Genomic DNA, 12,500 nt, shown 5'->3' on the forward strand with positions numbered 1-12,500 from the left:
CTCGTTTAAAACCGTTCCGTCTCACCCAGCACTATCGCGGACACCGAGGAATATCAGATTGTTTTTATTATGGTTATCTTATCTTTGCCGAAAACGAAACTTTGTTTCATGAAACATGAAAAATGAAACAAAATAGCACCCATATTATATTCCTGCAAGTGTTTGTAGATATAATTTTATAGCGAATGAATTTTTTGATGAAACTTTGTTCGTGTAGATTTATAACCCACCTCATCAAACGGGTGTTTTGTTGGAGTGAAACAATTGTCGAACAGTTAATTATAAATTGTAATACATTTAACGAATACATTTAAACCTATAGTTCTGCTCTTGTAGACTTAATTTACTCATTCTTGTGTAGATATGTGGTCTTGTGGCATGGCACTCGACTTCGGACAGAGAGATCTGAGCGGCCCAATTGAGTCATTGAAAAAGATTCTCTATTTACATTTTCTCAGCGTATTCCAGTGTGAAATGAGTACCTGGCTGTTAACAGCGTTGTTTTGTCGAAAAAAACCCCAACTTAATATCGCCGAACAGGCAGCATGCCTCGTCCTCCATGTTAAGTGTTGCTGTTTGCTAGGGACCCGTTATAAAGAACTTTGGGCACGGTTAGTGAATAATGCTCGGTATAAGAGCTCGATTTTGTTTACCTTTTCATTCTCCTCAATAAAAATCATAAACATAATAAAAAAATCTTACATGTAAAAACATAATATTCGCCATCTAAATGACATCGACTTAATACCTATTTGAGGCGATGGGTCACATTTTTATCCCTGCTTCGAGGTTAGTGCTTGTATTCGGCCACTTATTCGTCCATTACTCGCTACTTTCTCTTGAAGAAAGTCAACGATGGGTTGTGGTTGGGCGTGTATCTTATCATAGCAAACTAGAGAGGGCATGTATACAATATTATGGGGCCCACATACCTACTACATGTGTACGCGTTTGGAACGAAAATAATCGAGACCCTCCACGAAATCTGTGAATCTGGTTAATTTTGAGACGCTTTAGGGCCGTAATTAGGTGTATTGTTGTTGTTGAACAACTTTAAATAGTTCCATGTGTTACTTGATGAACTTATTGTGGTGATGACAAACGTTATTGTACTAGGAGAAAAGAGAATATGAATTTAGAAACCGCGTAGAGCGGTATATAATAAAAATAATGATGAGAAATAAAGGGAGAATAACTATCTAAATACGCCTAGAGCTATATTGTATGGGACAGGCGCTGTATAAATAAATTACATTATTATTATTTTTATAAATCTAAAAACAAAAACAAAAATTCTGTTCAAAAATAAAAATAAAATAAAAACCGGAGTTTTGTTAGTGTGGGTTAAAACATTATTCCGGTGAATCAATTCCATCTTTTTTTTTCTTCGATAAAGCTGTTTTTAGTAACGCCATGTGGCCACAATGTACCCAAAAAATAAACAATAAAAATAAAAATTGAACCTTACCTTGCCAGATATTCTTGAATTTATCGAACGTGTCATGAAAATTAACCTTGGATTGATTAAAACATTTCTTTCTTTATTAAGAATATCAAACGCATTTAAAAAGAAAAAAATCTAAAATATTTTGGGTCTGTATGACAAGAGATAATCAAACATATCTGGCTTGTGCACAAATGTATTTTGTTGGTTATGGTGTGATTTCTACTCACAAATTGTAAACACCTGAAATTAAGATTAAAACCTTTTGACATTTGTCGCGAAAAATTGCCATAAAATGAATTTAACAATTACATTAATTAAACAGACAAATAATTGAATAAATAAATAAACAAATTAAAATAAATAAATAAATAAATAAATAAATAAATAAATAAATAAATAAATTAACAATGAAATGAAATCAACAGAAAAGCTTGAGAAACGTACGGAGGCAACATCTTACTTAGATCAATCTTTTGACACAAAAAAAAATTCGAGAAAAAAAATACAGGATTTTTTTTCATTTTAAAAGAAGAAAAAAGAAAGAAATAGAGCATTTTTAAAAATAGAGCATTTATAGAGCGCAATAAACACTAAATGTGCTCAAAGTGCTTTACAAGGGGTCCCTGGCCAACAGGAACACTTAACATGTAGGACGGGACATGACGCCTGTTAGGCGATATTACAATTTTTTCGGACAGAGACAACGCTGTTAACGGCCAGGTACTCATTTGACACCTGAGTACGATGAGAGAAAGTGAGTAAAGAGCCTTTTTCAAAGGGTTCAACTATGCGTCGAGCGAGGCTAGAACCCAGGACCTTCCGGTCCGAAAGTGAGTGTCATACCGCTAGACCACATAGCATTATAGAAGTTGTGATATTTGACTGCAAATTCTACCGGTTCTCCACAAGTATCAAGTCTTTGTGTCATAATATCTAACTCTTTTTCTTGTCATTCTTTCTTCAGGTGAGACCAGACAGTTGTATGTTCAAAGATGTACGTCAACCACTTCCTATCGGCCTTGGCAGAAGGTGATAGATAGTCTGGAACATTCTAGAACTCGGACCTTGCAGCATCATATTTATATATGAAAACCTATACCAAGCATTCTATCATACCCTGGAAAAAACAAACAAACAACAATACGTATTTTAAATTTTGGCTAGAAATCCTCGTCCTTCAAATATCGATCGATTAAAATGACCTTCAAATTGGAGATAAATTCCAAACAACTCAGAAAATCTTGGTCTTTGCAGAGTCTTGATTAAAATCCCAGGTTTGTGATTTGTTACCAAGATGAGGGTCATTTAAATCGATCGATATTTGAAAGACGAATTGTCTGGCCAAAATATTAAATAAATGCGTGTTTGGGTTGTGTACTCGTACGAGTATGTGCGAAACAGTGCTGGAAAACAAAACAATCAAAGTTACTGAGTGTTTCTTGGATACATCCTCTGACCTACCATGAATCTCATAGACCGACAAGGAGCTACAAAACTATAGACACCTAGATAACCACGCCTCTCGGACACTCGTCGTAATGAAAACAATGACAGTGATTGGGTAATATCGCGAACTACACAGGTTGTACAATCGATGGCATATGTATAAGTAAAATACTCACTGTTCTACCGCTTGGTCAATAGGACCAACACATAAAACTATGTGTAAACTTAAACATTTACCATAATATGATCGAGAATATCGTGTGATAACTGTTCACCCATCTGGCGGTATAAAAGACCAGAGAGACACTGAGAGAGAGAGAAAGAAAGAAAGAGAGAGAGAGAGAGAGAGAGAGAGAGAGAAAGAAAGAAAGAAAGAAAGAGAGAGAGAGAGAGAGAGAGAGAGAGAGAGAGAGAGAGAGAGAGAGAGAGAGAGGTCGATTTCATTCACGTTATTGTGCACAAACAACTAAATATGTTTGTCCGAGCACGTGTAAAGGTGTGTCACAAATTCCATGTTTTGATTTGTCAAACTACTGGTTGATTGAATAAGGACATCCCGTAGACAAGATCAGGATCTCTCAGAATCTCTTAACTGCCTTGCCATCGGTGACTGCTGAGGATTCATTAGATTTTTATTTTTTTCATTAAAGGGAAGCAACAGCGAATGGAATACGGAATTGAATATACTCTTGAGTTATCAGTTGTGATTTTTTTGGACTTAGGGAAACCTTGCGCCCAAGGATGTTACGCTCTATCTATTATTAATCCCTACAATAGATTGTTGTAGCTTTCTGGTTTCGATTGTACTGTTGTAGTGTGGACAATTATTTCTTATGTTTCACTTAACTAGATATGTGAACCAGCGTTTCAATCAGATATTGTGTCGAGATAAATCAATCCTAGAACTTTTTGCTACTTTTCAAAATAAAAAAAAATGTATTAAAAATAAGCGTGTGCATAGATAGTTTTATTCAAATACCATTAACATGTATAAATTAAGAACATTAGCTTTGATACTACGCCTATGATTTGTCTCAGAAAAAAAAGTAATGAATAGGCATGGGGTAAAAGTAACCCCTGGTATACTACGGATATAGTCGGTGCTAGGGTTGAGTGAGTTAAAGGCAAAATGGCTAGATAAAAAGACATTGAAGTTGTTTTTTGGTGGGTTTTAAAAAAATGTTGTTGCAATTTTAAAAAATTAAATAGCCTGATGTCTCAGATGCTGGGGTGAACTAAGAGCTGGAAATGGAATTCTGAGCCACCTATATTTATGAAAATCGGGTTTAATTTCGATTCTTTATTTTGGAGTATAGATGCAATAAATTCTTACATTTCAAAAGACCTAAAGTTCCTACATCGTGACGATTTACTTGTAAATTCACTCTTATTGGTCTTGGTCATTCTGACATAACACCGATGTGACACGATGGGTTACATACGTTTGGTCTTTAGATTCAATTTTCAATGCCGGGCTATGTGGTCTAGTGGTATGACACTCTCATTTGTATCGGAAGGCCTAGAGAACGTGTCCGATCTGAGTGGCGCATAGTTGAGTCCTTGGAAAAGGCTCTTTACTCACATTCTCTCACCGTACTCAGGTGTAAAATAAGTAGCTGATTCGAAAGCGAGTGTCATACCACAAGACCACATAGCCGCACAATACCCATTATATCCGAGTTCCACTGTATTCTCTATTCTCTTGTAGTGAAAACTAAATGAAGTGCTAAAAATTCCTGCTAAACATCGTTTCCAATACCAAACATTTATGTGACAAAATCGGATTTTCCAAAAATATATCTGAGTTTATCTTCATATGCTTAGTTTCCGTTCCACACAGGTGAGATAAGATAATTATCCAACACCAAAAATTCATTTCATCACAAAAACATTTTCCAAGAACAATATGGAAATATTACAAGAACTCAACGTTCTATAGCAGGTTATGTCGAGAATGATTATACAGCATTCCGACCTCAATAAAAACCTAGTTTTTTAAACGTTTTTTCCCCAACCCTTAAACGTCTATTTTTTTCATAATTTTTGCGCACTTCACCCCCCCCCCCCCCCCCCCAAGCTTATTCGCACCCCTCCCTTTGGTGTGAAATAGTGCCAGACAACAAGGCAAGAAAGAAAAATACAAGTACAAACAAAAGACTGATCCCGAAAAATTAGCCTTCATCGGTCCCCACTCCAGGAAGGGTTTTTTTTAGGGGTTTTGTGTGTGTGTGGGGGGGGGGGGGTGTATTTTATTCTTTTATTTTTATTTCTTGTTATGTCTGGCACTATTTCATGCACCCCTTTATCAGATCTTTACCTTACACTACACCACCAGTGCCTGCTCCTTAATATGTCAGCTTCACTACTGAAAATAGACGCAGCATTTGTATGTTTGAAGTGGAATGGTGTTAGGTAATGCTGGTTGTGTATAATTTCAATAAATATTATGCCCTCCTGTGATCGAACTAGTTTCTAATTGACAAGTAAATTTTTCATAACTGTCAGAACTCCTCCTCAAGTTGTCGATGAGGGAATTGGATCACTAGTCTGATGTCACGTCGCGCAGCAACGGCGAGCAGCTTGGTTCTAAACCAAGAAAAAAATGGACACTTTTTTATTCTTCATGCTGGCTAGAACTTTTCATATGTCATGTGATCAGTATGTAAAAAAGTCAAAACATCATCATCTTTATAATGTTTTTTTCTCCTCTGGATACACTTTTATGCTCGTCGGAGAAATATTTCATAAGGGCGTCCGCCATTGTTCTGGTAATTTAGAGCAATTGACTAAGTTACCATGCATCATTACGAGGGAAGTGACGTCTTGACTGTTGAAGCGTATTAGCAAGTTAACCAATTACGTTCCCAGCGATTGACCATCGGGACGCGGAAGAAAACGATCATACTCTGAGGACAAATTATCTTCCTTTTCTTTCACCTCGTTAGTCGATCGCTGTAGTTTTGGAACTTAGTCGTTAAGTCGCTAATTCCAAATTCTTCTTTAAAATGTATATGACAAAGTGCAGTGTCAGACAAAGCAAAAAGTGACAAAATAGGGAGAAGAAACAACCATTCCCCCAAAACAGGCTTCCTCAGTGCCCGCTCCCTATTTTGTCACTTAATAATAATAATAATAATAATAATAATAATAATAATAATAATAATAATAATAATAATAATAATAATAATAATAATAATAATAATAATAATAATAATAATAATAATAATAATAATAATAATAATAACACTTTATTCATCCATGGGAAATTTTTTGTCCAGGCATGTTGAACAAACATGATAATAATAAGTTAGCAAATAACTAGGTGGTAAAAGTATGGATAATGTGAAGAGACTTCCATAACCGTAAAGATAGTGTGCGTTTGGCTAAGAAACTCACACTATTGCTATCCGGAAGTATAACGGACCAAATCATAAAAATATGTGTAACCATGAACGTTTATAGATAGTATGCAGATGACGTCACTCAGGCCTTTGTTATTGTTTTTGCCATCCGCGTTTGTGAGTTGTTCTCACTAAACTGTATTAACCAGACTATAAAAGTTCATGGTTACACAGAGTTTGTGTGTTGGTCCGTTATACTTCCGGATGGCAATGTTGTGAACTCCTTGGCCAAGCGCATTCTATCTATAGTCTGGTTGATACAGTTTAGTGAGAATTACTCATGAACATGAAGGTAAAAAACAATAACAAAGGCCTGAGTCAAACTCGTTCTATCTATTGTTTATTTATGTGGCCGATCGTAAAATTACGGTATTATGGCGGGTTGCACGAGATGCCATAAAATGTGATTTTGAAGCTGAAATGAACAGAAATGTGGAAGTGGAATTTAAGTTTTTGTTGAGTACTTGAATAAATATTTAGGGAAATGCGTATGTCACCAATTATGTCCCGTAGTTTTGTCCAGATTAGACGTAAACAACCTTTATCAAGGAGTGATTGTTTGGTGGTTAGTTTAATAAAAAAAAATAACGGTTTATATCCACTAAATAATATCAAAGCACTTTACAGCGGGTCCCAAACCAACAGCAATATCTAACAGATAGGTCGAGACCTGACGCATGTGTAACGCACTACTATAACTTTTCCGATAGAGACAATGCTGTTAACAACCATCTGAGTGTGGTGAGAAGAACTCAGAGTTGGTCTCGAACCAGGGACGCCCAGATCCGAAGGCTAGTGTCATACCACTACACCACTGAACCGCAGAAAATGTAGATGAATTGTTGAATGAATGATCGAATGAGTGAATGAATGAATGAATGAATGAATGAATGAATGAATGAATGAATGAATGAAAGAGCGAATGGATAAGAGAATTGATAATGAACTTATACTTCCCAAAAAAGCTGACATCAAACACAGTAGAATCCTCATTAAATCAACTCTGTTAATGTCAACTTCTGCTTAAAGCCAACACTTCTTGTTGGTCCTAAAATTTACTGTTCTGTGTGTTCCATTGATAATGGATAATGTCAACCTTGCTTAAAGTCAACCAAATTTTTCTGGACCGGCGATTTTGGCTTTATCGAATTCCACTGTAAATATTAACATGCTCATCTCTGCTCATATAATTTACTTTAACAACTTAATCACCTGCTCAATGCGCTTTACAAAGCCACTTTATTCAATCCCTCAATAGAACACATGCTCCACCATTCAATGATAGTCCTTTATTATTTTATGTCATGCTGCCAATGGCTATGTACCTACATCTTCACACTTGAGTTGAGTGAAGCTATTACTCTATGACTATACACCAAGATAAACACGAATGAATGAATTATCCTATTGTATTTATATTTTTGTATTTATGTATTGATTAAAATGAATAATTATATATTTTGATATTTGCTCAATTCACAAGGTATCCGATTTTATGTCAGTGCTATGAATTATCTCATATTGAAATAAATAAAAAAAAAATCTCCTTTTTCATTTCATAAGGGAAATTTGTCTCTCGGGAATACTGGAATAACGCAGGCGTCAGCCGCAGTGCAGCATCGCAAATTGAGATAGGGCGAGGTGACTTGCTCAAGGCCACACGGCGCAGCGGCGGATGATCGAACTTGGCACCTTTTGGGTTCGAAGCAAAGACCGTACTGCTGCGCCACGCAGACCCCTAATACACTAATTTACTGTATTTGATATATTATCATCATGAATACAATGTATTTATCATCGTAAAAACAGCATTGTATTTCCATACAGGAGATGTAACGCATTGTCGCAAAGGTTATTATGTTTTAAAAAATTCAAAACTTGAGCTTTTATATAGAGCATTATCCACTAAACATTCTCAAAGTGCTTTACAAAGGGTTCCTAACCAACAGCAACACATAACATGTAGAACAAGACATGATACCTGTTAGGCGATATTACAATATTTTCCCCCCACAGAGACAACGCTGTTGACGACCAGGTACTCATTTTACACCTGTAGACGGTGAGAGAATGTGAGTAAAGAGCCTTTTCCAAGGACTTAACTATGCGCCGAGCGCGGCTCGAACCCAGAACCTTCCGATCCGAAAGCGAGTGTCATACCACTAGACCACATGGATGCACAAAATGTAGAGACGAACTACATAGTTGCTGAAAATGGAATTAATACCCACAACTATGAATACCCGAGCAGCACGGAAATCTCGAACAAGTCGGGACCGGGCCTATTTGTCCGAGATTTTCGTGTTGCCAGTGTATTATGAAGATCTTAGCAAGTGTGTATGGAAGGTGCCAGATAAAGCAAGAAAGAAAAACACAAGAAAGTTACGATCCCAAAAAATCAGTCAACTGGGAATCAAACCTCAGACCTTCTGATTATCGATTAGACGTGCTACCATAACACAGTGTATTATGAAAATAGAGGGATTAAAACGTGGAATTGAGATTTGTTCGAGATTTCCGTGATTTTGAGATTTGTGCGTTCGAGATGTTCGTGCTGCACTGTATTTGGTTAATGTCTCTTTGTTATGGTGGAGAAAACACTCAATTGCTCAGAGACGGGTGGGGCTGCCTGAAGCCGGGGATCATAAAAATACCAACAAAAAGGTAAAAATGGAAAGGTTTCGAATGGGAACAGTACGGACACAATAGACGTTTCGGGTACAAACCCTTCGTCAACAGAATAATAAACAAAGGAAAATTGAAAACAAATAAAACAAAATGTAGAAAGAATTGTAGCGTCTGTATTGTGCGGCTATGGGGTCTAGTGGTGTGATACTCGCTTTCGGACCGGAAGGTCCTGGGTTCGAGCCTCGCTCGGGGCATAGTTGAACTCTTGGAAAAGGCTCTTTACTCACATTTTCTCACCGTACTCAGGTGTAAAACGAGACCTGGCCGTGAACAGTGTTGTCTCTGTTCCCCAAAAAATGTAATACATCGCCTAACAGGCGTCATGTCCCGTCCTACATCTTAAGTGTTGCTGTTGGTCAGGGACCCCTTGTAAAGCACTTTGAGCATGTTTGGTGGATATTGCGCTTTATAAATGCTCTAGCTTTTTGGATTTTTTTTTAGTATTCCTGGGTGGTTGGACTTTGAATGAGTATAAGACGTTTATTAAATACATTTTTCTCTATTTTGTTTGCAACGTTCCATTGTTTATAGGTTTGTTGACGAAGGGTTTGTATCCAAAACGTTCATTGTCTGTACTGTTCCCATCTGAAGCCTGTCCATTAAAAAAAAATCAGATTTCAATGCTAGTCAGTCAATCTGTTTAGATTGTGTCGAAGCGACGTGTATTTATTATCAGGTCTGGCAAGCCAAAGTATTAAAGTCTCAGTTTTGATCCACGACCTCTGCGCTGTGTGGCCTTGAGCAAGTCATCTCGCCCTAGATCAATTTGCGGCGCCACACTGCGGCTGACGCCTGGTTTATTCCAATCTTCTCTTGGAATACAACCTAAAGACAAATTTCCCCCATATGGGATGAATAAAAGGTATTTTATTAAAATGTTATGTTATTGTTAATCAACCTAATCTTTTTTCTATATTATTATTTTATTGTGACAATGCAATTGTGCACTCGCGAGTGTGTGTGTGTGTGTGTGTGTGTGTGTGTGTGTGTGTATGTTTGTGTGTGAGTGTGATAATAATGTGCTAGAGAGTTATTTGATCAGATTATTTTAATGTTTGCAATCATGAAATGATTTAATTTTCTATTGTGTTTCCTACTTTAACTTGATACAATGATTAATAAAAATTGAATTAAATACATAATTTGAAACAAAATCTAATATGTTTTAGTTCATTGTCTTGTAGTTTTTATTGAAAATTAATGATATGATCAGAAAGACATTCAGAAACCTCTGGGAAGGCGGCGATGACTTTAAAAATAAATAACAATAAATAAACCCTCCTTTATTCATCCCATAGAGGAAATTTGTCTGTAGGGTTTATTCCAAGGGAATAAAATAACACAGGCGTCAGCCGCATTGCAGCACCACAAACTGAGCTAGGACGAGGTGACTTGTTCAAGGCCACGGAGCGCAGCGGAGGGTGATCGAACTCGGTACTTTTCGGGTACAAAGCAAAGACCGTACCGCTAGGCCACGCTGTCCCCTTACTTAATCTTCATCGACTCATCGAACCATGGGGCGCAAAAAGCATCTACTAAAAACATTGAGCTGATATATAGCGGGATATCCACTAAACGTACTCAAAGCGTTTTACAAAGGCTTCTTGACCAACAACAAGAACACGTACTATTTTGAACGAGGCATGATCCTGTTAGGCGACATTACGATTTTCTTTTCACGCCTTTTACCAAGGTCTCAACTTTGCGCTGAGCGAGGCGCGAAGCCAGGACCTCCCGATACTTACTTACTCATCCTCATTAAGCCATGGGGTTAAAAAAATGCGGCTATGTTGTCTTGTGGGATGACACTTGCTGTCGGATCGGAAGGTCCTGGGTTCGAGCCTCGCTCGGCACATAGTTGAGTACTTGGAAAAGGCTCTTTACTCACATTCTCTCATCGAACTCATGTGTAAAATGAGTACCTGGCTGTTGACAGCGTTGTCTCTGTCAGGAAAAAAATTTGTAATATCGCCTAACAGGCGTCATGTTTCGTTCTACTTGTTACGTGTTGCTGTTGGCCAGGGACCACTTGTAAAGCGCTTTGAGCACATTTAGTGGATATTTCGCTATATATCAAAGTTTAATTAATTTTTTGTTGTTGTTGAACCCAGGACCTTCCGATACGTACTTATCCTCATGGAGCCATGGTCTACATAAGGCATCTACTAAAGACTTCCATTTCTATAATCTGTCGGCTGCATGGACACCGGGTTAAGCCATTCTCTTTACGTTAACCTCTTTATCCATTGATTGTGCGGCTATGTGGTCTTGTGGGATGACACTCGCTTTTGGATCTGAAGGGTACTTACTAGGTTCGAGCTCCCTTGGCGCATAGTTGAGACCTTGGAATGCCATCTCTCTATCCACCGATCCTCTCCAAGTTTCCAGTGGTGTTCCCCTATTACGATTGCCCTACAGTGTCCATCTGAGCGCTGTTTTGAAAGTAATTTTCCCCATTAAATAACAAGTGAAAAAGCTGACAGCAGCTCTTTGATGTTATTTTAAACCATAATACACATACACAATTATTAACTAAGATAACTGCCGTACTCTGGAAAGAAACGTATTAAAATATTTGACCAGAAAAATCGTCCTTCAAAAATTGATCGATTTAAATAACCCTCATCTTGGGCAAATACTCTCAAACCTGGGACCTGCGAGGTCTTGATTAAAGTCCCAGGTTTGAGTGGTTTTTGCCAAGACGAGGGGCATTTAAATCGATCAATATTTGAAGGACGAGTTTTCAGGCCAAATTTTTAAATTGTACTTATCTTTTCCAGAGTGCGACAATTAACTGGTTTAATTTAACAAAGACATCGATGACTCACTCAAATCAAATGAATTATTATAGTCAATTGATTCCTTTATCTACTACATTATAATGACGTAGTGTAAACACAACACACACTGACACACACCTAAACTCCTTGAGAGCCATTGGTAGCACACAGTTGAAATTGGACACAAAAGTGGCACAACGTGTCAATCCAGTATTCAGACTGAAATATATTTAGATGAACATAATTGAGTTTACAGTACAAAATTGTTGAAAATGGGGAATTTAAGTTCTTTACAGTCGGAGAAATAAAACACTCGCTTCCGGATGGTGTCATCTTTTGGACTCAAATCTTGTAAGTTTAGATTATAATTGAATTTTAAGCAACATGCTGACCCTCAGAAAACACCGATTTGATGCGGTTGTGCACAAATATCAAGATAAACATGAACTGATAACGGATCGAGTCGAGTCTTGATAATAACTGTCGTAGTCTAAAAGAAACACGTATTTAAAATTTTGGCCAGAAAACTCATCCTTCAAATATCTATCGATTAAAATGACCTTCATCTTGGAAAAAGACTCTCAAATGTGGGACTTTCGCAAGTCCCAGATTTGAGAGTTTTTTCCAAGATGAAGATCATTGTAATCGATCGAAATTGAAGGATGAGTTTTCTGGCCAAAATTTTAAATACGTATTTTTTTCTTTCAGATTGTGGCAGAATTAGTGATTATTCGTGTT

At 37.2% G+C, this 12,500-nt stretch overlaps 2 protein-coding genes across 4 annotated transcripts in view; both read left to right on the top strand.

Annotated features, from left to right (window-relative positions):
- The window catches only part of LOC144965023 (uncharacterized), a 24,777-nt gene extending 19,828 nt beyond the window's left edge, over window positions 1-4,949 (top strand). For both annotated transcript variants that reach the window (XM_078899883.1, XM_078899882.1), the window contains exon 4: window positions 2,412-4,949. In XM_078899883.1, coding sequence (XP_078756009.1) covers window positions 2,412-2,480 — 69 coding nt within the window. In that variant the 3' untranslated portion in view covers window positions 2,481-4,949. The remainder of the gene's footprint in view (window positions 1-2,411) is intronic.
- Window positions 4,950-12,342: 7,393 nt separating this feature from the next.
- LOC144965024 (tetraspanin-33-like) overlaps window positions 12,343-12,500 on the top strand; it is a 29,741-nt gene continuing 29,583 nt past the window's right edge. The window contains exon 1 of one of the 2 annotated variants that reach the window (XM_078899886.1): window positions 12,343-12,453. The gene's annotated coding sequence lies outside the window, so the exon portion shown is untranslated. The other variant, XM_078899884.1, reaches the window with a different exon arrangement.

Source organism: Berghia stephanieae, chromosome 2, assembly GCF_034508935.2.
Source record: "Berghia stephanieae isolate SIO BIC M18660-M18661 chromosome 2, UCSD_Bste_1.3, whole genome shotgun sequence".
Lineage (NCBI taxonomy): Eukaryota > Metazoa > Mollusca > Gastropoda > Nudibranchia > Aeolidiidae > Berghia > Berghia stephanieae.